This window comes from Colletotrichum destructivum, chromosome 8, assembly GCF_034447905.1.
Source record: "Colletotrichum destructivum chromosome 8, complete sequence".
Lineage (NCBI taxonomy): Eukaryota > Fungi > Ascomycota > Sordariomycetes > Glomerellales > Glomerellaceae > Colletotrichum > Colletotrichum destructivum.
Genome location: NC_085903.1, coordinates 1,450,949 through 1,476,317, shown reverse-complemented (window position 1 = coordinate 1,476,317; position 25,369 = coordinate 1,450,949). Strand labels below are relative to the sequence as shown.

At 55.7% G+C, this 25,369-nt stretch overlaps 9 protein-coding genes across 9 annotated transcripts; 5 read left to right on the top strand and 4 right to left on the bottom strand.

The window, feature by feature from the left end:
- The first annotated feature begins 247 nt into the window (after positions 1 to 247).
- CDEST_12292 (Putative FAD dependent oxidoreductase, D-amino acid oxidase, D-amino-acid oxidase) lies at positions 248 to 1,557 on the top strand. Its single transcript, XM_062928448.1, has 3 exons — positions 248 to 383; positions 440 to 1,047; positions 1,096 to 1,557. The coding sequence occupies exons 1-3, from the start codon at positions 361 to 363 to the stop codon at positions 1,515 to 1,517; spliced, it is 1,053 nt and encodes a 350-aa protein (XP_062784499.1). The 5' UTR covers positions 248 to 360; the 3' UTR covers positions 1,518 to 1,557.
- Positions 1,558 to 2,216: 659 nt separating this feature from the next.
- Positions 2,217 to 3,753, top strand: CDEST_12291 (Putative alanine dehydrogenase/pyridine nucleotide transhydrogenase, NAD(H)-binding protein; the record flags this gene model as incomplete). The annotated part of the gene is made up of 7 exons (XM_062928447.1): positions 2,217 to 2,510; positions 2,561 to 2,669; positions 2,719 to 2,984; positions 3,038 to 3,120; positions 3,195 to 3,208; positions 3,337 to 3,429; positions 3,485 to 3,753. The coding sequence occupies 7 exons, from the start codon at positions 2,217 to 2,219 to the stop codon at positions 3,751 to 3,753; spliced, it is 1,128 nt and encodes a 375-aa protein (XP_062784498.1).
- A 163-nt stretch (positions 3,754 to 3,916) lies between these two features.
- On the bottom strand, positions 3,917 to 5,154 carry CDEST_12290 (Putative cytochrome c oxidase biogenesis protein Cmc1). Its single transcript, XM_062928446.1, has 2 exons — positions 4,762 to 5,154; positions 3,917 to 4,598 (listed from the first exon to the last, which is right to left on the bottom strand). Exons 1-2 carry the CDS (start codon positions 4,916 to 4,918, stop codon positions 4,240 to 4,242), a joined length of 516 nt encoding a protein of 171 aa, XP_062784497.1. The 5' UTR covers positions 4,919 to 5,154; the 3' UTR covers positions 3,917 to 4,239.
- A 272-nt stretch (positions 5,155 to 5,426) lies between these two features.
- Positions 5,427 to 9,351, bottom strand: CDEST_12289 (Putative fibronectin type III, immunoglobulin-like, fibronectin type III superfamily; the record flags this gene model as incomplete). The annotated part of the gene is made up of 3 exons (XM_062928445.1): positions 5,427 to 8,510; positions 8,570 to 8,763; positions 8,891 to 9,351. 3 exons carry the CDS (start codon positions 9,349 to 9,351, stop codon positions 5,512 to 5,514), a joined length of 3,654 nt encoding a protein of 1,217 aa, XP_062784496.1. The 3' UTR covers positions 5,427 to 5,511.
- Positions 9,352 to 11,110: 1,759 nt separating this feature from the next.
- CDEST_12288 (Putative UDPGP family, nucleotide-diphospho-sugar transferase) lies at positions 11,111 to 13,399 on the top strand. The gene is made up of 2 exons (XM_062928444.1): positions 11,111 to 12,725; positions 12,780 to 13,399. The coding sequence occupies exons 1-2, from the start codon at positions 11,280 to 11,282 to the stop codon at positions 12,846 to 12,848; spliced, it is 1,515 nt and encodes a 504-aa protein (XP_062784495.1). The 5' UTR covers positions 11,111 to 11,279; the 3' UTR covers positions 12,849 to 13,399.
- A 1,568-nt stretch (positions 13,400 to 14,967) lies between these two features.
- Positions 14,968 to 19,859, top strand: CDEST_12286 (Putative HAD superfamily, LIPIN family protein). Its single transcript, XM_062928442.1, has 2 exons — positions 14,968 to 16,092; positions 16,144 to 19,859. Exons 1-2 carry the CDS (start codon positions 15,639 to 15,641, stop codon positions 17,988 to 17,990), a joined length of 2,301 nt encoding a protein of 766 aa, XP_062784493.1. The 5' UTR covers positions 14,968 to 15,638; the 3' UTR covers positions 17,991 to 19,859.
- Positions 18,574 to 19,831, bottom strand: CDEST_12287 (Putative transcription initiation factor TAFII31, histone-fold). Its single transcript, XM_062928443.1, has one exon. The coding sequence runs from the start codon at positions 19,526 to 19,528 to the stop codon at positions 18,605 to 18,607; it is 924 nt and encodes a 307-aa protein (XP_062784494.1). The 5' UTR covers positions 19,529 to 19,831; the 3' UTR covers positions 18,574 to 18,604.
- Positions 19,860 to 20,143: 284 nt separating the features above from the next.
- On the top strand, positions 20,144 to 23,385 carry CDEST_12285 (Putative histidinol dehydrogenase, phosphoribosyl-AMP cyclohydrolase domain-containing protein). The gene is made up of 2 exons (XM_062928441.1): positions 20,144 to 22,797; positions 22,863 to 23,385. The coding sequence occupies exons 1-2, from the start codon at positions 20,391 to 20,393 to the stop codon at positions 23,054 to 23,056; spliced, it is 2,601 nt and encodes an 866-aa protein (XP_062784492.1). The 5' UTR covers positions 20,144 to 20,390; the 3' UTR covers positions 23,057 to 23,385.
- CDEST_12284 (Putative peptidase M16, zinc-binding, metalloenzyme, LuxS/M16 peptidase) lies at positions 23,068 to 25,313 on the bottom strand. Its single transcript, XM_062928440.1, has 5 exons — positions 25,102 to 25,313; positions 24,884 to 25,009; positions 24,749 to 24,826; positions 24,009 to 24,694; positions 23,068 to 23,960 (listed from the first exon to the last, which is right to left on the bottom strand). The coding sequence occupies exons 1-5, from the start codon at positions 25,252 to 25,254 to the stop codon at positions 23,573 to 23,575; spliced, it is 1,431 nt and encodes a 476-aa protein (XP_062784491.1). The 5' UTR covers positions 25,255 to 25,313; the 3' UTR covers positions 23,068 to 23,572.
- Positions 25,314 to 25,369: the final 56 nt, after the last annotated feature.

Genomic DNA, 25,369 nt, shown 5'->3' with positions numbered 1-25,369 from the left:
ATCAGGTAACATACACAACTGGCCGCGGCGGGACTTGAGTCGGACATGGGACCGGCGTTTGTGGGCCTCATGGCTAGAAACTCGTGGGCTTCTCGACAAGACTCCCCGGCCCCCGCCCGTGCTTCGAGGCCGAACATGGCAGGCGGCCCCTCCGATGATCGGCGAAGTCAACACTGTATGTATGGTGGAGACTAGCGTCCGAGCAAATCTACAATCGTTTCGTCTTCAGTAGTTAGATTGACTCAGACTTACTGGGCCATCGTTCATATATTAAGTAGGCCCTTTCGCAACATCACGTAGGTATTCTTCGTAGGCTGAACCAGTGCCCTAAACGTTCCCGACGCTTCATTGGTGACAGTCATGACGCAAATCGTAGTAATCGGGTAGCTACAGTCTTCCATCTCCATCGTGTGACGGCCAACCTACTGACACAATGCAGCGCTGGTGTAATCGGGCTAAGCACTGCCGTGAGACTCCAGCAGGATGGCTACAACGTAGCCATCGTAGCCAAGGATTTCCCGAGTCCTTTCGAGGCCATCGATGCCAAAGCCTCGATCAACTACACATCCCAGTGGGGTGGCGCTCACAACCGCTGGGTCATACCGGCGAACGAGACTGAAGAGCGCGATCATGCGATGGCACTCGTGACATTCCAGCAGATGGAGTCGTTGAACAAGAGCAACCCTGAAGCTGGTATCACCTTCATGCCCGGCATCGAGTACCTGGAGAATCCTCCGGCGCAGTACAGGAGCCTGACCGAGGAAAAGGCTAAGAGTTTAGGGCTAGTAGAGTTTCGGCGTTTGAAGCCGAGCGAGTTTCCAGACGACAAAGTGAAGTGGGGCTGTGAGTATTGGACATGGTGTGTGAACCCCATGATCTACTGCTCTTTTCTCCTTCGCAGGTTCTCATGGAATGGCGGCGAAGTGTTCCGTAGAGAGATCAGCAACCCGCGCGAAGGTTTCACAATCAAGGGACTAGCTGATGTACGGGTTGTCATCAATTGCTCCGGGTTTGGGTTTGGGGACAAGGACTCGTTCATTACACGAGGTATGCCAGTCCCTGATTTAGTCTTGCCGTTGCTTACAGATTTTGTAGGACAAACATGTGCTGTGGCCAACTACAGCCCAGCAACAGTGACACGACAGAATGCCGATGGCTCTTGGTCATTCTGCGTGCCCAGAAACTTTGATGGTGGCACAATCGTCGGTGGCACAAAGGAACCCGACAACTGGGACCCTGAGCCCTCGGTGCAAGTGCGAGAGAAAATGCTGAAGGATTTTGCCGCGACGTATCCTTCGATACTCGGAGACAGCGGTGAGTTCCGTGTTCTCAAAGACATCGTGGGCCGACGTCCAACTCGAAAAGGAGGCATGAGACTCGAGAGAGAAGAAATAGGCCATGGCCGAACCATCATCCACGCTTACGGACTTGGAGGCAGGGGATTTGAGCTGTCCTGGGGAGTGGCCGAAGAGGTCCTTGAGCTGCTAGGTAAACGTCAAGCCAGGGCGCGATTGTAGCCCTCTATTGTAATGCTGGAGAACGTTTGAGTCTGTGGCAAGATAGGTTACCTTTAGGCTTTCATCCGGTTGTCGATGTGCATGTAGTGCAGACATTTGCGATGTGAACCGAACGTGCCAGAGACCAACATTGGCCGACATCGGAAGCGGTCGATGACTGGTTACTTCAAGATGGCACGCTAAGCAGACAATTAGGATTATGTAGGTAGGTACCCGAGTACCTTATCTACTCTTGGCTTCCAGCCTGTTTAGGACGACCGTTGAATGGCTGCAGGCTCGGTACCTGCATGGCGTCACACCTTGCCTGAGTAGCTAGATCAGGCCATATCACTGATTGCACAGGGGGAAAAGGGAAAAAAAAAGAAAAATTGTTGCTGTAAAACAGAGTTTTGTTGGAAGAGAAAAACAAAGAAGAAACCCAAATTAGAGAAAAAAACAGGAAAACCCAGGGGAAAAAAAGAGAAACCCCCCCCAATTGAATTCAGACCAAATTTTTAGGTTCACTGCCACCCGATGTCACTCTTCCCCGCGCTCCGAAAAGCGGTGAAGTGCATATTAGCCATACGCATGGAGGAGTCACACAAGGTGGGATGTTTTAGAGTCATTGCCCCACACGCCATCCCGCCTCCAACTCCCGCAGCTTTCCTTCCCTTCCCTCGACAACATTTTACATCACCCGAGTCAATTAAAACCGCAAAAATGGCCAGCACCGTCCTTCACCTTCGGTCCGAGACCAAGCCCCTTGAGCACCGCTCTGCCCTTACTCCCAGTACCACCCAGGCCCTGATCAAGGCTGGCTACACTGTCAATGTCGAGCGCAGTCCCGTTCGCATCTTTGACGATGCCGAGTTCGAAGCCGTAGGCGCAACCCTCGTCGAGGAGGGCTCTTGGGAGACGGCCCCCGCCGACCATATCATTGTTGGCCTGAAGGAGCTCGAGGAGAAAGAGTTCCCCCTCAAGCACGTTCACGTTACCTTCCTCCACGTTTACAAGGCAAGTTCGCCGAGGGAAATCTCGCCTAGCTGTCGCTAACAGATTTCCAGGGACAAGGTGGTTTCGAGAAGACTCTCGGACGCTTTCCCCGTGGCGGCGGTACCCTGCTCGACTTGGAGTTCTTGACAAATGACTCCGGAAGACGCGTCGCGGCCTTTGGTCCGTACAGTAACACTGTTCCCTTGAGGCCAAGTCTAATACCTTGTAGGCTACCACGCTGGCTTCTCCGGCGCCGCTCTTGCCCTCGAGAACTGGGCCTGGCAGCTCACCCACCCCGGCGAGCCCTTTCCCTCCGTGGAGTCATACCCGAACGAGGACGCTCTGATTGCGGACGTCAAGAAGGCCTTGGATGATGGCGTGGCGAAGAACGGAGGCAAGAAGCCTAGAGTCATTGTCATTGGCGCTCTTGGCCGCTGCGGCTCCGGCGCTGTCGACATGTGCACGAGGGCCGGTGTCACGGACATCATCCGCTGGGTAAGCCTTAGCTTTGGCTCCAAGGGTCTTGGCCGTGCTAACAAGAGACGCAGGATATCCAGGAGACCCAGGCCAAGCCCGGTCCGTACAGTGAGATCACGGAGTCTGACATCTTCGTGAACTGCATTTACTTGAGGTATGTGTTTTCTCCGAGAAAGGCCTCAAGGAGGCAATCCGACTATGGAGTACTAACATCCGTGCCTTCCACAGCCAACCTATCCCTCGTACGTTGCATCATCCCCACAAACGAAAGACTCCTTAGCTCCTGGTTTTTTTCCTTCCCAGAATCCGAAATGGCGATGTGCTCGGAACATGAACTCCCCAGAACCTACACTGACATCTACTCCTATAGCCTTCGTCAACCGCGAATCTCTTCAGACTTCTTCAAGAAACCTATCCGTTGTTTGCGATGTTTCCGCAGACACCACCAACCCCCACAACCCCAGTGAGTACAGGAGCCTGTGACTCACATTTGGTTATACTGACAAACCAATCCCCAGTCCCCATCTACACTGTGGCTACCACCTTCGACAAGCCCACAGTTCCCGTCGAGGGCTTCGAGAACCCGCCCTTGAGCGTCATCTCTATCGACCACCTGCCCTCGTTGCTGCCCCGCGAGTCCAGCGAGGCGTTCAGCAACGACCTGCTGCCCACCCTCCTGAACCTCAAGGACTGGCGCAACGACCCTGTCTGGGCCCGCGCCGAGAAGCTCTTCAAGGACAAGGTCGCTACCACGCTCCCCGCCGAGCTCCAGAAGAGAGAGGTCTAGTGGGCCTCTGTCCGGCCGTATCTTTGTTTTCTGAGAGGTTGAGAAACCTGGCGTTTTCGAGGGAAGGGAAAGGAAGGAGGGAACTGTCATGCAAGAGGAGAAAAAGAGCACACATCCGAGTAGATAAACTTTTGCTCCTGATGGAATGTTGCATTAGACAAAAGCTTAGACTACGTGCAGGCATCTCCAAGACGTGACTTGCGCTGCTAGAGAATACAAGCTTATTGGCCGTGGACAGGCCTCGCTAACGTATCTTTGATAATGACCCGTCGTATCGTTACCGGCTTCAGCCCCGATTTTGGGTTGCTATAGTTTACATGGTGTGTGTGTGTGTGTGTTTGTGTAAGTTGTATTTGTACAAGCCGAATGTCCGCGCCATAGAGCAGGGTGTCCCAAGCCGTAAATCCAGAACGCTCAACGCATGCATCTAACCTCTTCGCCCCTCTCTCCGGTTATTTTATATGCGGGTAACCTCATACCGCATCCTCACCTCTTTTCCGCCGCCGCCGCCGCCGCCTGCTCCTCTGCCCTCTTCCGGTCTTTGGCGGCGTACCCGCCTACCCTCTCGGCCATGCGCATCTTCTCCTCCTCTTTCCTCCTCGTCTCGATATCCTTTTCGGGCAACCCCCACCACTCGCGGATAAAGTCCTCTTGCTGCGACTTCTTCACAGCTTTGCGCTCGCGCTCCTTTTGCCGTTCGAGGCGCTTGGCGAACCACTCCTCGCGCGCGGCATCGTGCTCCTGGGGCGTCGCGTGTGACTTCATGCAACCGTTCATGGCGCGCAGCTGCGTGCGGCAGACGAAGGAGACGGTGAAGGTCCGGTTTAGGGCGCAGTCCGCGAAGGCTGTTTATGAGTGTGATTTGTCAGCTTGCTCGTCAAGGTTGTTGAGGTTGTTGGAGAGCGACCGCAAAGAAGAAAAAGTTGCCCTTAGAGCACAGCAATGACCAGATACATTCGAGGAAAAGCAGCAGGAAGTGCCGCGGGGGCTAGAGGGAGGGGAACGCACCCTTGATCTCGGGCGCGCAGGCGTTGCGGACGCGCGCGTAGTAGATGTCTCTGATCTGCGCCTCCTGCGAGGCCGATAGAGGGAGCGGGTTGCGCGAGGGCATCGGCAGGCCCTCGGGGGCGCCGCCGGTCGGATTCTGAGCCGCCATTGCGGCCATCAAGCGGAGGGAGGGTCGGCGGACTGGGAGGTGTCAGGTTTCGAAAGTATCACGGTTCCCCGGGGAGGTGATGTGTCTCGGTCGGGAGGGCAATCGATGGGGTGTAATGGGCGACTGCGCGACGATAGCTTCCCTCCTTGTAGTGAATTTCGTCCAGCTCGTCCTTGTTCTGTTTTTGTCGTCGCCGCTGGCAGCAAGGGTGAGTTTGCCCGGGTGGTTCGATCCGGGTGGGTAAATCTACAGGTACCCGTCGTCGCTGTCGGCTCGTAAATGTGACCCATGCTTTCGGCCGGAGCTTGCCATTGAGACTTTCTGCCGGAATCAGCTTCACCGCCTGTCTAATACGAATGTTCTCAATCCGCCTCAACATCCGACAAGAATCGGAACGGCCAGTATTTGTTCAGCATATCTTTCGAAGCATTCGACGATAGGGATGGTAATCTTTCAAGACTCGTGCAAAATGAGAGTGTAGAGAATATCCTCGTTTTGAGGCCAGGAAAGCTCATTTGTCAAACTCTGGTTTGTATTGATTTTTGTTATAGCTGAAGAGCACTACATTTATGAGGCGGCCTCACCTCAACACCGTCACTGAACTACACGTCTTTCTTTTCCTCCTCATCATCGGCCTCAAGAGTAGCCCGGTGCAAATCAACACTCTCCTTGTTGCCCTTCTTTTTCATGGAAAACTTACTACTCCAGTTAGTCATCCTGCTTTCCTTGGTTTCCTTAGACTTGGACGGGCCGAGAGACGGGCTGCTAGTGACGCTTTCGTAGCTTCGACCAAGCAACCCTTCTTCGCCATAGTCATCAATGTCGCCAAAGCTAGACCGGTCGGCCGACAAGTTCTTGTCTGAGTTGGTGGTGCTTCCTGGTCCCTTCTTGAACAGACCAGAATCTTTGCTTAGCCGAGATGACAGACTGAACTTGCTGGAACTTCCTTTCCTGAAGAGCTTCCGGTAGGCATTCTCTTGGTCCTTGACATTGGAGTCAGACAGCGTGCTTGATACGGCCCTATCAAGCGTCAAGGACTCTCGAGATTCGGTGACAGACGCCTGGGTGTGGACGGAAAAGGCATCGCGTGATTTTCTCGAGTCTGTCGGAGACGCATCATAGCCTTGCGGAAGATCCAGGCTGGGCGTGGAGAATTCTCTGGTTTTACCCTTTTCCTTTGCTTCCTTGTCTTTAGCCCTGTCCTTGGCTTTGTCCTTCGACTTCGATTTGTCCTTGTCTTTGCCCGAGTCACTTTCCTTGTCCTTACTGCGGAATAGACCACCTATCCCACCTATAGAAAAGGTCGGCGCCGCGGGATTGAGACGTTGACTCAACAACGACTTCGAGTCGGAATTCTGTTTACTAGCCGGCGGTCTGCTGCCAATGACTCCGACCTGGCTGGGCGACACTTGCGGATCGTTCAACGCTTCGTGATCCAGAATTTCGTCGTCGGCCGAGGCCAGTGTTGTTTTCAAAGCCGCAGGAGAGCCATGGAGTGAGGGACGCCTCGACGGAGTCCTCGAAGGCCATGGGCCGTCGGGGGACCACAAGCGGTTTCGGTCTCCAGGGTGGTTCCAAATAGAACCGCTATCAGTTGACGGCCGGGGCAAGTCCGCCGAAGCCATGGAAGCCGGTCTAGGACTGCTGGGATCCCTATCCGCGAAAGGAACATTCCATAGCATCAAACGGCGCGCAGAAGAAAACATGCTTCGACCAAGGTTGGATGCGCTGCTCTCGATTGTATCGGGCCCTACCGAATTTCTATCTCGGCCCACGGAGGAGAAACTTGTTCTGCGTCGAATCGTTGCATCGGGATCGTCCGTATGTCGAGGAAAGGACTGACTTTGACCGTGCTTCAAAGTCCCCAACATCGGCCCACCTTCGTCAACAGCTTTGGCACCCTTGCCTCTCTGGAATGAAGAGAGCAAGCTCGTAAATCGGTGTGCTGCTGGTGGTGGCTGCCCGCTGGGAGAAGATGTAACATCATTGAGCGATGCGTGATCGCCTTCATCCTTCGGGAACGATGGGAACGGCGGGAACGCCGTCTTGTGCGAGGACCCGGGAGGGCTTGATTGGGCACTGTTCGATGGTTTCGATGATTGAGGCGATTGGGCGTCATATTCGTCTTCCGGTACGAAGGGGCTTCTTCGAGAGAATGAATCAGGGCTTGCAGATTCATCATCGCCCAGGATGCCTGAGGGCAACAAAGCCGCTGCCGTTGGGCTGAGTGGAGCGTTGCCGGGCAGTGCTCTGAGGTCCGTATCCGAAAACTGATCGGCGCCAAATCCATCACCTCCAGAGATATCCAGAAAGTGTGAGAACCCGGACCGGTTGCTAAAACTGGTGGGAAGTTCGAAGGGGGAATCGGAAGCGGGGAAAGGCCCAGTTGGGGATGAGATGGCGGCATTGGAGAGCGTATTCCCAGTGCGGCTTCTGCGTTTGACTTGCGCCGAGGCGTTCTGTTCGAAGTCGACACCGGAAGAGTTTGCCTGGTTGTAGAGCTGGAGACTCTGCTGGTTCTGGGCGTAGACCTGAGCGTGGAGAACGTGGATATGGCCTTCAAGTTGCTGGGCCTTCCGGTTCTCCATAATGAGTTGGCTCTGGAGTTCCCGCCGCTTCATCTCGAAATCCCGCTTCATCTTTCGGTCGTCTTCCCGCCATGTGTCGTCCTCCTCTCCGCCAGGAAGCTTTCTCCTAGCATCTTCAAGCTCTTTCAGCTGTTCCTTCTTTTCTTTGTATTCGGCCTCGAGCTGTGAGTATTCCTCCTGCAATGCAGAATTATCCTCGTCCAGGTGCTTGACCTTGAGGTCGCGATCCTGCTCCAAGCTCTCCTTCTCAGACGCAAATCCCTTGCGCGTCTTACGCATGTTCTCGATTTCAGTAGTCCATTTGTCGACATTATCGCTGATCTTTTTGCGCTTGTCTTGCCTTTCCTTGAGCAGATTCTCCTTCCTCGCCTTATCTTTTGTGGCTTGGCGCATCTGCTCATAGGTGGCCTTGACTTTTTGCCGCAATTGCGCCGTGTTGTCGTCCTTTTCCTTTTGCATCTTTTTCTTCTCCTCCTTTTCCTTCTTAAGCCGCTCTTCAAGCTGTTTGAACTCGCTTTCTTCGGATGCGTGGAGGGCTGCTGTCTCATCGATTTCCTTCCTCGTCCTCTCTAACGTATCGGCCAGGTCTTTGAGGGAAGCCTCGGGATGGTCGCTCGCGAAATCCTTTATCGAAGGTTGCTCCTGGCTCGCTATGGACGGAGAATGCCTGCGGTTGACGGTGTTGCGTCTCTGGCCAGAAGGGCCGTCTCGTGCAGCAGCGGATCCGCTCTCAAGAGAGGGAGCCGCCTCGATGGTAGGAACCTGATTGCGACCGGCATTGTCTTCAACGCAGGGGAACTGTCCGGACTTCGGGTCTTGCTCTTGAAAACTGTCGGGGAGCCTGGAGTTGCCCAGTTCTGGTCGTCCGTCGGATCGGTAGGTGCGCAATCGAATAACCTGGCTACCTGCTTGGAAATTGTTCGGTCCGACAGCGATGACGCGGATGTTGTAGCAGTGGTTGGGCCGCAGGCCTGTGACAGTGATCGCAGTCTCCTCCTGCCTCGATTCCCCAACTGTGAATGATTGTCAGAAACACCTTCCATGACCGCTTACGAAGCAGACCAAGACTGACCATTTACGCCATTAACCTGGATGAGGAACTTCTGCACAGGTCGGTTGTGCGTCGGGCGTGTCCAGTTGAGGGTTGCAGCGTCGGGTCGGATGCCAGCCAGGGACACATCAGGGGCCTCGGGAACGTCCACTCCAAGGATACTGATGAGGTCGGTTGTCGGTTTCCAGAGAGTCTGCCAGGCGCGATGAAGCAGCCTAAAAAGGGTTAGAGAAGCATGTAAATAGGGATTAGCAGGTGTGTCGCGTGTGCCGAACAGCACCGCAGCGACACACAGCAGACAATTGGCAAGCGCGGGGAAATGGGCACGTGGGTGAAACTCACCATACGACTGCGGCGAGCGTCACCAGCATGCTAGCATGCCGGACGAGCAGCTCATCCAGGCTCCAATAGCGAATGCCCTCACGGGTGTAGTGAACAGACCAGGCGAGGCAGAGCGAGGCGTAGAGAGGAGCGACAACCCAAAAGGCTGCAAGGGTGGCGGCGAGGAGAACGAATTTCTGGAAGCGGCTATTTGGTCGCTTAAGCCACCAGGCGACGAGGGAGCTGATGAGAATTATTTTCATAAACAAGGTCCATAACATCGCCGCGTCTAGCTCAAGAGTCGGAAAAAAGGAAGGTAAAGAAAGCGGAAGGATAGGGGAGAAGCGAAGGAGGAGACCGTTCGCTAGTCCTCTCAGGGGCGGTCTGGCGTGAGAGAACAGAAGTCGGTCAAGAAATAAATAAAGAGGGTGGAAGAAAATCTCGGCAGTTGAGTTGTCAGCGGCGGCGATGTCGACAACCATGACACTGACCAGGAAAAAGCCAGGAGGTGGACTTTTGGAGTCAAGGGGCCACTGTGACTGTTACAGCGACTGTCAAACAGCCCGAGTCTGCTGGTCGGTACCTGTGCCGCACTGTATCCGTCTAAATAATAATGCTTGCACCATTAATTGCGAATCGCAGTTGCACTCCCTCCGCCTATGCTCCTTGTACAGTGCCAATCGCTGCTAGCGCTCTGCACAGTGTGGGAGGAGCGGGTGATCGGGTCGGCGTGGGACGTGGAATGCTTGACACGCCACATGACAGCGGCCAGCTAAAGGCTTGTTTGCGTGCCTGCTTGCCTGCTTGGGGGGGAGATGGAGGGGCGGTAAGGCAGGCAGTGCCGGCCACCTCCTGAAGGGAGGGAGGGGCATTGATTGACGGGCACAAGAGGCCTTTCCTGGTCAGGATGACGGGGGTTTCTAATGTTTCCTTTTCTTACTTTTCTTCCTTTCTGCAGCTGGATTGATATGTCGAGGGGAAGAAGGCGGGAAACGCATAGTTATAGGGCAATATGAGAGGGCACTGGCTGCTTATCTTTATTCCCCATTACTTACGTCTTTTTAGGCCTGCAGTATTCGCTTGAGAAGCAAAGGTTAAATGTTTACGGCAGACACCTTGCCAATTTCAAATCCGCGGAAAGGCATGGCGCCTCGAGACTATCGAATTGGTTGTCATCAAAACTGCAGTCATCGACTCCCTGTACCGTTTTGTATGTAGATAGATGGGTACTTAAATCCCTAAGTAGTCGGGGGTATCCGCATATGCTCGTTCGCTCTGGAGTTCTCAGCGTGTTTCTCGGGAGGAAATTGGAGGCAACACGCTCTGGCCTCGGACTGAACCTTGGGCATGACATGCATTTCTTTCCTGCGGAGTGTGCAGAACACAGTTCCGGATTGACCGCTGCCTGCCGCAGTGCCGCACGCTACCTGTCCGTGTATGAGGCTGAAGAGCTCCTGCGCGCTCCGCCTCGACCTATCTTAACTTGGCACAGCCGTGTTGGCTTGCCGGCTTCAATCTCGTCATCCTCCTCTTACCATAAATCTGGCATAACGGGACATAAAAGGCAGTTCCTAGCGCTTCCCGCGTCGGACTGAGAACCGTAGCCAAGGCGTCCCTCTTGAGGTCGCCACAATACGAACAAAATCACGGTTAAAAAAACACAGTATAAACAAGTGCCATGCCCAGCACTGAACACATCATTCCCGTCTCGAACAACGACTAACGACCAACGCCACGTCGCACAACCCGGCTCCTATGTCCGGAGTGGCTGCCGTACCGTGGCGGAGATCACCACGTCTCACCAGGTTTTCTTACGTGAGCCCAGCATTCAGCCCAGCATTCAGCTCGGCAGCCTCGATGCCTCCTCTCGTATCCGGAGGAGTGTGTCCCTTGTCTCCTTCCCGTAGGATGCAGGCCTCCAAGACGCCTCCGGGGCATGTGCAGAGCTGGCTGGCTGTCGAGTATCGTATCTCCTGAAAACGAATTGGAGTGAGGGGCCCGCAGCTGAAAGCAACCTATCATCCCCTGAAGGCGTCTTTTGGCCCTGGAATGAGGGGCTCCATCCCGTCCGGAAACAACACACCGGGGCTCAACCTGTCCAATGGATCACTGATCTGACCTGACAACTGGCGGGGACCTTGACAGCCCACCAAGCAACTCCCACTCTGGCACTATATTTGGACCATTGAGGGGTCCTTGGCGGGGACTACAAGTAAGGTAAGCTACCCATCCAGCTGGCAACCTACATTGTTTACTTCCACTCCGCCATTTGCTTCTCCTGCTTCCTTCGAGTTCCAGACTTCCGCCATAAGCCTGCGAACCATATCAACTCCAGGTTGTGTTCTGATTGCCGGATTTCAATTGACTTGACACCAAGCCACAACACGCCGAGCCGCCTAGGACGCCCATCATGGATGCCATCAAGTCTGTTTTGAACATCGGCTCCGGCAAGCCCGCCGCGACTGAGCCCTCTGCTGAGCAGCTCGCCCAGCTCAAGGAGAAATACGCCAAGGCAGGGCAGGACCAGGTGTTCACCTTTTATGATGAGCTCCCCACCTCCGAGAAGGCCACCCTCTTCCAACAGCTGTCCGGTTTCGACCCCGAGCACATCAACAAGATCACCGATCGCGCCTTGAACCCTCCCAAGACCGACGATGCCTCCGCCCAGTCCGGCCTTGAGCCGTTGCCCGAATCCGCTACCGCCAGTATCCTCGACTCGAGGCCCGAAGACATTGAGAAGTGGTATCAGTCGGGTCTCGATCTGATTGGGCAGAACAAGGTGGCCGTTGTGTTGATGGCAGGCGGTCAGGGAACTAGACTAGGCAGCTCTGCACCCAAGGGTTGCTACGACATCGGTCTTCCCAGCCATAAGTCGCTCTTTAAGATCCAAGCCGAGCGTATTCGCAAGGTGCAGGAGCTTGCGGCCAAGAAGGCCGGTACCAGCAGTGCGGTTGTCCCTTGGTACGTCATGACATCCGGCCCCACTCGCGGCCCCACGGAGCAGTACTTCCAGGAGAACAACTACTTCGGCCTCGACAAGACCAACGTCTTGATCTTTGAGCAGGGCGTGCTGCCATGCATCTCCAACGACGGAAAGATTTTGCTCGAGTCCAAGAGCAAGGTCGCCGTAGCCCCCGACGGAAACGGAGGCATCTACCAGGCGCTCGTTGTGTCGGACGTCATGGGTGACATGCGCAAGAGGGGCATTGAGCACATCCACGCCTACTGCGTCGACAATTGTCTCGTCAAGGTTGCCGACCCAGTCTTCATTGGCTTCTCCGCCTCCAAAGACGTCGACATCACCACCAAGGTCGTGCGCAAGCGTAACGCCACCGAGTCTGTCGGTCTGATTCTGCTCAAGAACGGCAAGCCCGACGTTGTCGAGTACTCCGAGATTGACCAGGAGACGGCGGAGGCTCAAGACCCCAAGCAGCCTGGCGTCCTCAAGTTCCGCGCCGCTAACATTGTCAACCACTACTACTCCTTCCGCTTCCTCGAAAGCATTCCCCAGTGGGCGCACAAGCTTCCTCACCACATTGCGCGCAAGAAGATCCCGTACGCCGACCTCAAGTCCGGTGAGACGATCAAGCCCGAGAAGGCCAACGGCATTAAGCTGGAGCAGTTTGTCTTTGACGTCTTCCCCATGCTGGAGCTCAGCAAGTTCGCTTCCATGGAGGTGAAGCGTGAAGACGAGTTTTCGCCGCTCAAGAACGCCAGCGGCACAGGCGAGGATGACCCCGACACTAGCAAGCGCGACATCATGCTCCAGGGCAAGCGCTGGCTCGAGTCTGCCGGTGCCACCGTCACTGGCGAGACCACCGAAGTTGGCGTCGAGGTCTCGCCTCTCTTCAGCTACGTAAGTTTTATATCCTTGCCAGTATTGAGCGCCAGATACTAACAGGTGACACAGAGTGGCGAGGGATTGGAGAAGTTTAACGGCAAGAAAATCAAGGCCCCTGCTGTTTTGGAGATTGAGTAAATGCGCGGAGCTTAATGATATGGAACGATGGGCATTGGAGACAGAACAATGAGGTTTGATATTACCATCCGGGTTGATGGATTCAGCAACGGAAAGAGCAAGCCGTGCAGCTTGGAAATCCAATTGACGCCTATATATAAAAGTATTGATGATTTTTTCAACTCTATTGCATGTGACGAAGGTTGTGTATAGCGGAGAAAAATAAATGGCTGGTGAAGAGGATATCATGACGAACCGAATCACTACATGCGACAACAAGTCGATCCGCGACGTACAGAACTAATATGTCATTCACTCTCCTCTAGAAAGGTCTGTAGCTGAAAGGTGCAACACGTATTCGAACACACGGGAAAATTGTCTTTTTTCGTTCTAGAAGCGGTTGACTTTGCTTGTCCGAGGCTAGGTTGGCCCTCCATGGGCGAACCCATGATTGCACCCTGTGCCTGGGCCCGGTGGATGGAACCATCCAGTTTAGGATTGGACGAACATGGCAGCCATGTCCAGCTACAGTTCTCAGTTGATCCCAATGATTCTTTTCTTCCTTATTTTATGTGGGGACTTCACATGAGGACGTGAAGGAGGACACTGAAGCCTTGGGAAGAGAAGGGGGGAAAAGAATTGGGTCCTTCGGCATGGGTTGCGATTCATGCGCCCACCCGCGCAGGTGACCTCGGCCCCTCGGCGGTCGCGGCCAGGCAGACCAGCCAGTTTCGTTGGCGACGAACGGAGACAAATGCCAGGCGCGGACGATACATCACGATGCTCACCTACCTAGGCAGCCGTGTTTTCGCGACAAAAAGGATAGAGAACACGGGGGCTCTTCCTAATGCCTTGGGTCGTCTAAATCTGGGAAACAGCGCTGTCAGGATGGGGGGAGTCGCCGATGGTTGATGGAGGGGTAATTTGGCAATGACATCAGTCCCAAGAGTCCCAAGAGCATAGTCTGGCTGGTAGACATTCTTTTTCCCTTCTTCTTTTTCGTCTCCTTGCCCTGTTCATTAAGGAACAGCAGTAGTCATGAAGTGTCACGAGTACCTTGAGTTACACGAACCGAGTCAGCCGACTGGCCCAGTTTAGGTGAGTGTTGGCTGTGGGGTTTCGTATCCATCATGTGCAGAATACCGCCCCTTGATCGCGGCACGCATTACTATGTACAGGTGCTATACAGGCGGCACGATATATGAGGAGGCTGGTTTGCTGCCGGGCTCATGCTGGAGACAGAAGGGATGGGGGAGACGTTGAGCCAAGTTGAGAGCCGACCAGGGGGAGAGTATCTGAATTGGAACGGTAGACGACAACGTGACGGTAGACCCCTTGGCTTTGATTGGCGTCCGTCTGGGCCCGAGGCTGAGCCCATTGGGCGTGTGGAAATTCATAAGGAATCAGAGGCATGGGCCGTGTCTGAGGGAGCAACGAAGAAACCAGGCCAGATCAGTCACAAAGCCGAAGGAAATGAGAAGAGACAGGGCGGCCGCGGGCGGAGGCATACAGTGTGTTTCTGGGAAATTTCTGCGTTCTGAAGCTTCCTTGGGGATTGAGCGTCGACTTGCAGCCTGCCTGCAGGACGGGATTTTTCACTAAAGCCTCGGTCGACGGACGGCGGCATGCAAAGCCCATCATCAGGGGGCCCTTTTCCTCGTGCCACGGATGCCAGGCCAGCTCAGCAGCGCCTTGGGCCGCGGCTCTCCCCTCTAACGCCGGCATTGGCCTTCTTAGTGCCTTTTTTTTTTTTGTGGTTATGGGTGGCATGGTTCTGTCCAAGAACAACCGATGGATTCCCCCCCCTCTCTCTCCAATATTTTTTTCTCATTGAGGATGATCTCCGGATTTTTTGCTGGGAAGGAAAGGAACGTCGACCTTCACATGATCCACGGCAGTGTTGTTGGGTATGACAAGACGAAGGGGGAAATGCAGCCCTCTTGGCCCGCCGTAGCTTGTTGGGCTGGCGGCGACCAACATACGGGGGTGGTCAGTAGCTGCCCTTAGTGCTGCGTCCAATCTCCCCCCTGTCCCCTGTCGCGCCAGGTCCTTCAGGTGCCGCTGCTTCCCACCACGCCGCCGCGCTGCTCACGCCCCAATGTCCTAGCCTGGTTCCATGTCTTCCCCAAGACAAGAGGATGCAGCTTCGTCATCTTCGCACCATCCACCACACACCACCACGCATACTTGATACTTGCACTGAGGAAAAGGTTCAACGCTTCGTTTAACCGATCCTCTTTCCTCCCCTCTTCCATCCGACCCCCCAACGCCGCGAAACCGAACCTTAATCGTGTGATTCATTGTATCTATTCTTTCCCGACTTTTACATCATCTCTCGTCTCTGTCTGTGATTTTGCTTCGGCTCTGAGCTCTCGACTCGCCGCATCCCGCAAAGCCACTTAGCTTACAGCCCTGCTCGTCCGTTCCGCTTCGCTCCCTTGCTGTGCGCGGCCTGCTCGAATTCGGTCAGCTTCTCTCGCATCGACCACTCACTCGCTCACTCACTCGCTCGCACGCTCTCGCACGCTCGCAAATTCCCGCCACCCCTCCCGCTACCACACTCGTACCTTGCATCCCAATAATAGTTAAGACTTTCCTCAACAATTCACACTGCCTACCTACGCACTCGTCGCGGCACAGCTCGACTCAAGCTCCCGGCTTACCGGCCTTTCCTGAGGTTCGAGAAGTCGCAGCATCATCTCGTCTCGGGAAACCCTTCGCAGCTGTTCCTGTCATCATTCATCCCTTCGGCTCCCCCCTTGAAAGACTCCCGCGCTCCAACCCGTCGCAAGCCGGAGCTTCTCAGTCACCATGCAATACGTACGAAACCTCAGCGCATCCGTCTCTTCGACATGGAACTCCATAAACCCGGCCACTCTCAGTGGCGCCATCGATGTAATCGTCGTTGAGCAGGAGGACGGCACCCTTGCGTGTTCGCCCTTCCACGTTCGCTTCGGGAAGTTCTCGCTCCTTCGGCCCTATGAGAAGAAGGTCGAGTTCAAGGTCAACGGCGTCAAGCAGGACTACTCCATGAAGCTTGGTGAGGAGGGTGAGGCCTTCTTCGTCTTCGAGACCAGCGACACCATCCCAAGGGATCTGCAGACGTCCCCGCTGGTCTCTCCGGCATCGAGCCCTCCCTTGAATCCGGAGAACCCTTCCTCGCCTGGCCTCGGTGAGCCAGAGCTACTGGACCTTGACTCCGACTCCACGAAACCTCGTCGTCCGCCTCCTTCAGTCATCCATGCCGCAACATTTGGTCCCCATGGTTCGTTTTGCATCTGTCCCGAGGAAACTCCGTTGTAGCTAAAATTTGCAGGACTCAACACCCCTCTTTCAACCTCGCCTGACCTCTCCCATTCACGACTGAGATCAGAAGACTGGGTGTCCGCCGCCCAGCGCCCTTACAGCGACGATGTGCTTCGCAAGTCGGCGCGTGCGAGCGTGCGAGCATACGGTGAAGGCTCTGCCGATTTTGCCCTGTCCGAGAGGTCGCAGAGCCCCCCTCCGCTTGCACCAAAGGAAGCACTTGAACGGGCGCTCATGCTCTCCAAAGAGCTTTCGGCCAACAACATTCCCAGCCACGTCACGGAAAGCGGTGATCTAATGTTAGACATGACCGGTTTCAAGAGCAACGAGGAGGACGTTTTCCGCGCCGAGATTCTTGCACGCAAGATTCTGTCCGAAGAGCTTGAGGGACCCTATGATATTGGTTCGCTTTTCGGTATGGACGAGCACGGCAACATCTGGATCTATAGCAGCGAGGAGGCCAAGGAAGCGGCCAAGAAGAAGACGATGGAGGCGGGCTACCGCCCAAATCCCGTCATTGCTGCGGACGCTGCATCAGACCCTGGATATCAGAGCGACGGCAGTGACGTGACAACTACTGCGCCCTCCCCAATCCACAGGAGAACCGAGTCGGACGCCGGAGCTTCTGGCCTGCAAACTCCTCCCAGCACACCTCCCCAATCGACGGCCGGAAACCCCAACCTAAACTATGCCAAGACGCTTCGTCTGACTAGCGATCAACTGAAGGCGCTGTGTCTAAAGCCTGGAGAAAACACCATGAGCTTCACTGTCAACAGAGCGACTTGCCAGGCCAACATGTACTTATGGAAGCATGAGACGCCTGTCGTCATATCCGACATTGACGGCACTATCACCAAGTCGGATGCCCTGGGCCACGTTCTCAACATGATTGGCCGCGATTGGACGCATGCCGGTGTGGCGAAACTCTACAGCGACATTGTCGCAAACGGGTACAACATCATGTATTTGACCAGTCGATCAGTGGGGCAGTCCGACACCACGAGGGCGTACTTGGCCGGTATTCAGCAAGGGCAGTACCGGGTGCCGCGAGGTCCTACAATTCTGTCTCCAGACAGGACCATGGCCGCACTCCGTCGTGAGGTGTACCTCAGAAAACCTCATGTTTTCAAGATGGCCACCCTCCGCGACATTCGCCATTTGTACGGACCGGATCGAACACCGTTCTACGCCGGGTTCGGAAACCGTCTGACGGATCAGATCTCGTACAGGACGGTGGACGTCCCGAGAAACCGCATCTTCACTATCAACTCCAACGCCGAGGTCTCCCTTGATTTGCTCAGCTTGAATAAGCTCAAGCTAAGCTATATCAACATCAACGAGGTTGTGGACCATTTCTTTCCACCCGTGAGCACTTTGGTCAAGGGTGGTGGAGAGGAATACACGGACTTTACGTACTGGAGAGACACTCCATTGGACTTGGACGAATTCTCTGCGAGCGACACAGATGACGATGATGAGCAGGCTGACCTCGAAGAAGACATCGATGACGACGAAGAGATTGGCGACGAGATGGGCCAGAGCTACATCTCGCGAGCCTCGGTTGATGACTACGGTGATGAACGCGAGAGCATTCTCAGTGGAAGCATTGACGGCGAGGACCAGCTCACAGCCTCCATCATGGAGGACGAGGACGCCGATGACGAAGACGCCGAGGAAGATGACGAGGACGACGGAGCCGACTTCGATATGCGAACCCAACGCGAGCGAACTCCTCAGCCCAGCAGCAAGGAAACAACGTCATCCGAATCTGCACAGAGGGTGTTCGTTGAAGACGTCGGAGCTGAACTCATTACCGGGGTAAATCATCTCACCCTTGAAAAAGGCGTGCAGAAATAGTGTGCTAAAAAGGGAGGAACAGGCTTCGGTGTACAATCCTAATACCAAAGCAGGTGCGAACTAATCTTCCGTGTTGATGCGCTTCTCTTGTTGTGTCGAGGACTATAGAGACAGCGGTTTGGGGCACACGAACTCACACGGGGTCGGCCCTTTTATTCTTTTCTTGTCCCGGGCAGGTAATGTTAAGGTGCATAGCGGGAGGCGTTTGGAATTGGTGCTTTATACTGTAGAAGTCTTGAAGGAGTAACCATCTGATTCAACTCCTGTTAGCCTTCGAATGTCCGTACTCTGTGAAACGTGCCGGTGCTCTCTGTTGTTTAGCATTTTAGCGTTGCATATAAGAGATATCGCCAAGTTGATCCTATCCTGGCTGGGCCTTGCTTCCCGACAGCCGAACAGAAGGCCGAGGCTTTTCCGTTACTCCTGAATGTAAAACTCCGGAACGATCTCTTTTCCCTTATTTCCATTTCTCACCCGTTGCGTCTTGACAGCTGCAGATAACACACTGTCCAGATCAAGCCCGGCCGCAGGTGTCTCTGCACGCGCCCCTACCCGCCACTGACGCTGCTGGAACATCAATCCCGAAAATCGGGTGGACGTACGTGACACCGCCCTCACTGAGACGTGCCCTCCATCTCCGCGTCCTCGTCGACGTCCTTGCCAAATACATCCTCCATCGTGCCGCCCTCGACGCCGTCACCGCCAATATCCTCATCGGCAGTGACGTTCGTCGCCTCCACTCCCTCCATCGCACCGTCACCAACAGGCGCGCCGGTACCGTCTTCACTCTCGTCCTCGTCGTCCTCGTCGATGCCCGCCTCTTCCCACACGTCCTTGAGCCCCCAGCTCACGCCGCTCAGCACGAAGCGCTCGCTGGGCAGCCTGAGACCCCACTCATTTTGGGCGACCTTGGGCAGCGCCGTCTTGTTGCGCTCGCGCGCGAGCTCCTGTAGCCAGTCCTTAGACACGCCGCCCGCACCGCCGCCTCCGCGGAACTGGTAGCCGAGCCGCGCAGCGATGGCGAGCTTGACGGCATTCGCACTGACAGCGGCGTCGCCTGCCGCGCCTGGAATCGAGCCGGCGGCGGCGCCCGAGGCGGACGCCTTGGAGCCAGCCTGCGAGGTGTAGGGGTCCGCTGAGAGGTAGATGGCGTCGGAGAGGATGCTCGAGGTGTGCCGGTAGGCGAAGTCGAGAAGGAGAAGGGGCACGCGCGATTCGTAGGACGTGACGCCTTGAGAAGTGAGAAGGAGCTCGATCATGCGGGCGTCGCGGGGACGCGGGGCCGAGGCATTGGGGTTGAGGGGTGCTGATTGCTGCTGCTGCTGTTGTGAGTTGTTCTGCTGCTGTGGTTGCTGTTGCTGTTGTGAAGGTTGTTGCGTAGACGAGGATTGGGTCGGTTGGCTCTGAGAGGGGGGCTGCGATCCTGCTGTTGATGTCGCTGCGGTAGCTTGGGTGTTGGGGACCGTCTGGGAGGCGGAGGCTCCTGCCGAGGAGGCGGGCACGCCGTTTGTTTGCGGGTCGGAGGTTTGCGAGGCCATTGTAGCAGTGGTCGGCGCTGCGTTGATAGCGGAGGATATGGTACGTATGGGGACTATCGGGTTGCGACTGGATGGGAGGATGGTATCCCCTAGTAGAGACTGGGTCGTAGACAGGCCGTCACAGTGGTCCTATTTGTCGATGCGAGGGTGCTAGCTCGGCCAGCGTAGGAGAGATGGGGAATTGGTCAAGACTGATTTTATATCGAAGGATCAAGGCGCGAATAGAGCTCGTGGTAAAGGGCGCCTTTGGTCGTCGTGGGTATCTGCAGCTAGGTAGATAATCGTGGGTTGCGACGCGGAAAGTGCTACCTGCCGATCAAGGCGCGTTAATCGCTTCCACCCCTTCCATTCTGTCCTGGCTGCACCTCAGCTTCGAGACTCCTAACGGACTGTTTGTTGATCCGACCCGGCATTGAGCCGATGCACAGACCACAGCTTAATCGCACATGGAACATGGGTCTCGGGCGGGCAAATCGGCAAGGCGTGGATTGGACAACCTCCCAAAACCTGCATGGAGGGGCAACGCCTTCTGCCCCACCACAACACCCACCGATGCAGGACATGGTAAAGTGGTGGTGTCACACTCTTGAGGAATTTTACTTTTTAGTGGCGGCCCCTCTGCTTCCCTGACGCTTGAGTCACAAGCGGGTTGTTTATCTCGATAAAGTGACATTCCACTTTCTTCAATTGACTTGAAAGCCAGTCTGCTTCCCTCAAATAATTGTCTTACATTTTCCCGATATACACCAATTGGCACTCTCTGTTGCATGTGTATGTGAGAGACACCAAGGAGACAGAAAGAGAGATATCCCTCAGCCCACTCCCTCACTCACATCCAACCCACACAGGAGAACAAGCAACCATGGAGACGACACTACCCTTCCCCTTCCTGATCAGCGTGGCAGTCCCGCCTGGCCTGGCCAAGCTGGACGGCCTCGACCGCGAGCAGGTCTCGATACTTGGGGCCCCCTTCTTCGAGGCCAACGACCAGACCCTGGAGAAGTTCCACAGCTTCCTGGAACAGCACAATACAGAGTTCCGCGGCTACTTTGACGTCACGGGTATCTCATCGCGGGACGACATCGTCTCCCTGCTCGACGCCGGCGCCCGCATGGTCTTCGTCTCTCCAGAGAACCTCGCCCAGTACGAGGAGTTCGGCTCCCGTGTGGGCTCCGTCCTGTCGACGGCCGACGTCCCGACCAAGGCCGCTTCCAAACACGCCGTCCTTGTCAAGGACTTTGACTCAACGACGTGCGACCTGGGCTCCTTCATTGAGCACTGCAAGGTCGAGAAGTTGCCCAACCTGTTCATCAAGCCCGTCCCCGAGAGCAACCTCGAGCACTTTGTGGACATTGCCAAGCAGTGCAATGCCGTTCCTATCTTGCCGTCCGACGGTTTGACTGCCAGCAAGGAGGAGTCCAAGAAGCTCTCGCTGTCTAAGCTCATTTCCTCGTTCTGGAAGTCTGACCGGCCCGACAGCCTCATCCCTACCGTCGTTTGCGACGAGTCTGGTACCGCGCTGGGTCTTGCCTACAGCAGCGCCGAGAGCGTCGGCGAGGCTCTGCGGACCCGGACCGGCGTCTACCAGAGCCGCAAGCGCGGCCTCTGGGTCAAGGGCGCCACTTCCGGAGACACCCAGGAGCTCGTCCGCATTGCTCTGGACTGCGACAATGACACGCTCAAGTTCGTCGTCAGGCAGAACGGTGGCTTCTGCCACCTGGACCAGCACGGCTGCTTCGGTGACCTGAACGGCATTCCCAGGCTCGAGCAGACACTGCAGTCGCGCAAGAAGTCCGCGCCTACAGGATCTTACACTGCCCGTCTGTTTTCCGACGAGAAGCTCTTACGGGCGAAGATCATGGAGGAGGCGGAAGAGCTCTGTGACGCCAAGACCACCCAGGAAGTCGCCTTTGAGGCGGCCGACCTGATTTACTTTGCCCTCACCAAAGCTGTGAGCGCAGGTGTCAGCCTGGCTGACATTGAGAGGAATCTGGACGCTAAGGCGTTCAAGGTGAAGAGGCGGACGGGAGATGCCAAGGGCAAGTGGGCTGAGAAGGAAGGCATCAAGACTGCTACAGCACCTGCACCTGTGGCAGCGCCCGCACCCGCACCCACGGTCAAGGATGACAAGTCGGACAGAATAACGATGCGCCGCTACGACCTGACCAAGTCCTCCGCCACCGAGATTGACGAGGTTCTGAAGCGTCCGTCACAAAAGTCCCCCGACGCTATCCTGAACATCGTCAAGCCCATCATTGACGAGGTCCGGAACGGAGGCGACAAGGCCGTCTTGTCCTACACCCACAAGTTTGAGAAGGCGACGTCTCTGACCTCCCCTGTTCTCAAGGCTCCTTTCCCCAAGGAGGCCATGCAGCTGTCTCCCGAGTCGACCAAGGCCATTGACATTTCGTTTGAGAACATCCGCAAGTTCCACGCCGCCCAGAAGGAAGATAAGCCCCTGCATGTCGAGACCATGCCTGGCGTCATTTGCAGTCGCTTCTCCCGTCCCATTGAGCGCGTCGGTCTCTACGTTCCTGGCGGCACCGCTGTCCTTCCCTCCACGGCCCTCATGCTCGGCGTCCCCGCCATGGTCGCCGGCTGCCAGAAGATCGTCTTCGCCTCGCCTCCCCGCTCTGACGGCAGCCTTACCCCAGAGATCGTCTATGTCGCCCACAAGGTTGGCGCCGAAAGCATCGTTCTTGCAGGCGGAGCCCAGGCCGTCGCCGCCATGGCCTATGGCACTGAGAGCGTGACCAAGGTCGACAAGATTCTCGGCCCTGGAAACCAGTTTGTCACGGCGGCTAAGATGTTCGTCAGCAACGACACCAACGCCGGTGTCAGCATTGATATGCCCGCGGGACCCTCTGAGGTCCTCGTCATCGCCGACAAGGACGCCAATCCCGCCTTCGTTGCCTCGGACCTGCTGTCTCAGGCCGAACACGGCGTCGACAGCCAGGTCGTTCTCATCGCCATCGATCTCACCGAGCAGCAGCTGCAGGCCATCGAGGATGAGCTACACAACCAGGCCATGGCACTGCCCCGTGTCGACATCGTCCGTGGCTCCATCGCCCATTCCGTCACCATCCAAGTGAAGACCGTCGATGAGGCTATGCGCATCAGCAATGACTACGCTCCTGAGCACCTGATCCTCCAGGTCAAGGATGCCGAGAAGGTGACCGAGAAGGTCATGAACGCCGGATCCGTCTTCATTGGCGAGTGGACGCCCGAGAGTGTCGGCGACTACTCTGCCGGCGTCAACCACTCTTTGCGTAAGTAGTCCCCCACCTTTTCCCCCTCCTGAAATGCTCAACAAATCGCTGACCGAAAACATTAGCCACGTACGGATACGCAAAGCAGTACTCGGGCGTCAACCTCGCTTCCTTTGTCAAGCACATCACCAGCTCAAACCTGACGGCCGAGGGCTTGCGCAACGTCGGCGAGTCCGTCATGCAGCTCGCCAAGACGGAGCAGCTCGAGGCTCACCGCAGAGCCGTGGAGATCCGCATCGACCACCTGAACCGCAAGTAGAACAAGTTTTCAAGGGTCTAAGCGGGACGAGGTACAAACAGAAAGAAAAGGCAAAAGCTGGTTGGGTTGGACTAGGTTAAACGAGGCAGGGGAGTCATGACTTTATGTAGTTATACCACAAATATCATTGGGCATGTAGTGAAAACATCTCATTTTATTGGACGATTTCGGTTTTGTTGCAATCGTGACGTTAGATAGGCCTGTACCATTCAAACTAGAAAGTAGCGTAGAGCGGGATCCACGATTTGACGATTTCAAGGACCACAACACTCCCAACACTATCGCTGAGTGCACAACCAGACGAAGCAGATGTTGGCATAGTACAGGCTACTGAGAGCAAGCAATTTGGCGCAAATTCCTTTCAAAAGTACAAAGTAAAATTTAGGTCGTCAGACGCTAAGCTTGCAATTGTCACAGACATATGAACAAGGGAAGTCTTTATGATACACTAGCCTTAACGGTATCTCATACACTCTATACCCTAATCTCCCCCGAAATCACCAGCGCCCTCCCGATTTAGTACTTGGGCTTCATGGTGGCCCTCAGTCTGGAGTAGTCGAAAAGACCCTCGATGCTTCCAACGGCGGAGATGGCAATGTCCTGGTCCCAAAGCTTCCTGCTGGCAAAGTCCATAACATCCTTCTCGGTGATAGCGTCGATGGTGCGCTCGATCTCGGCGGGGTTGGCGCGGCGGCCGGTGGTGATGAGCTGGCGACCAATATCCTCAGCGATGGCAGTGGTGCCGTCAAGGGAGAGGAGAATAGAAGCCTTGAGCTGGGCCTTGGCACGCTCGGTCTCAGCCTCGCTGACATTGCGGGACAGGCGCATCCACTCGCGCTGAGCGAAGTAGACGAGGTCGTCGATGCGGTCGTGCTTGTCGGTGACGAGGTAAATACCCCAGAGACTATGAAGGGTTAACAATTGCCTGCGACAATGGGATAGTTTAGCTTACCCAGTGTCGCTGTAGCTGGTGGAGAAGCTCATGAAGCTGTTGGCGATGTCGTGCTTGTGGACGAAGCCGCTCAGCTTGCTGCCCTGGTGGGGAGCGTTGCCAATAGCCTTGTCGTAGTTGCCGACGATGGCCTGGGCAACAAGGGCAGTGTAGTAGTCGTCGTCGTTCCAGCTGACACCCTCAACAGCGATGGCGATGTTGGCAGTGGGAATGTTGTCGTCACGGACACGGACGTCGGAGCCAATGAAGTCGGCCTTCTGCTTGGACAGCTGGTAGGCCTGGGTGTTGGGTCCGGTGGTAGGGAGGCCGCTGAAGTTCTTCTCAGCAAGCTCGACGAGCTTCTCGTGGGGGATGCCACCAGCACCAACAAGAACCATGCGGTCGGCAGTGTAGTTGTTCTTGATGTAGTTGGTGAGCTCGGTGCGGGTGATGTCACGGATGTTCTCGCGGGGGCCAAGGATGGTACGGCCGAGAGGTTGGTGCTGGAAGGCGGTGGCGTGAAGGTGGTCGAAGACGACCTCCTCCATCTGCTTCTCAACCTCCTCGGACTCGCGGAGGATGACATCACGCTCACGCTCGATGGCAGACTCCTCGAGCTTGGAGTTCTGGAGGATATCGGCAAGGATGTTGACAGTCTGGGGAACATCGGAGTTGAAGGCCTTGGCGAAGTAAACGGTGTTTTCGCGCTACAAAGTGTCAATGGGACGTGATTTCGATGGTTTCGGTCGACGGGAACGAACCGAGGTGTAGGCGTTCAGGTGGCCACCCATGTTCTCGATCTCGAGCTCGAGCTGCTGCTGCGTCCGGTTTGTGGTGCCCTAAAAGTCCGGTCAAAAACGTCACCGTCATCGCGTTGCCGTCGCATCGTGGCTTACCTTGAAGGCAAGGTGCTCGAGGAAGTGGGCGGTGCCATTGGTCTCGTCGGTCTCAGCCCTTGAGCCGGCATCGATCCACACACCAACGGTCGAGGTCTGGGCGAACGGAGAGTAGTCGGTAGCGACCTAGAGATCCGGGAGTCAGATTCAATTCGCGACGCGCATTGCCAGAGACCAATTGACCCGCATGGAGCGGGTGACGGGATGAAATCGCGTACCGTCAGTCCATTCTTCAACGTCGTCGTCTGAGTCTTGCCGAAGGGGGAGTTGGAAGGCGTGGCGAAGCCCCGTGCAATTGGGCTCGCTCTGGAAAGTGCAGCCCGGCTTCGCAGCCCCTGCGAGAGGTTCAAAGCTAGTCTCCGGGACGCCATGGCGGAGTTGTGGAGGATAGGGAGTAGTATGAGGTGTTTGATGAAATCTTTCGATGAGGTTTCGGCTCAGAAAGCTTTCGCTCTTTCGAAAGGCTGTTTGTGCCTTGTATCCAAG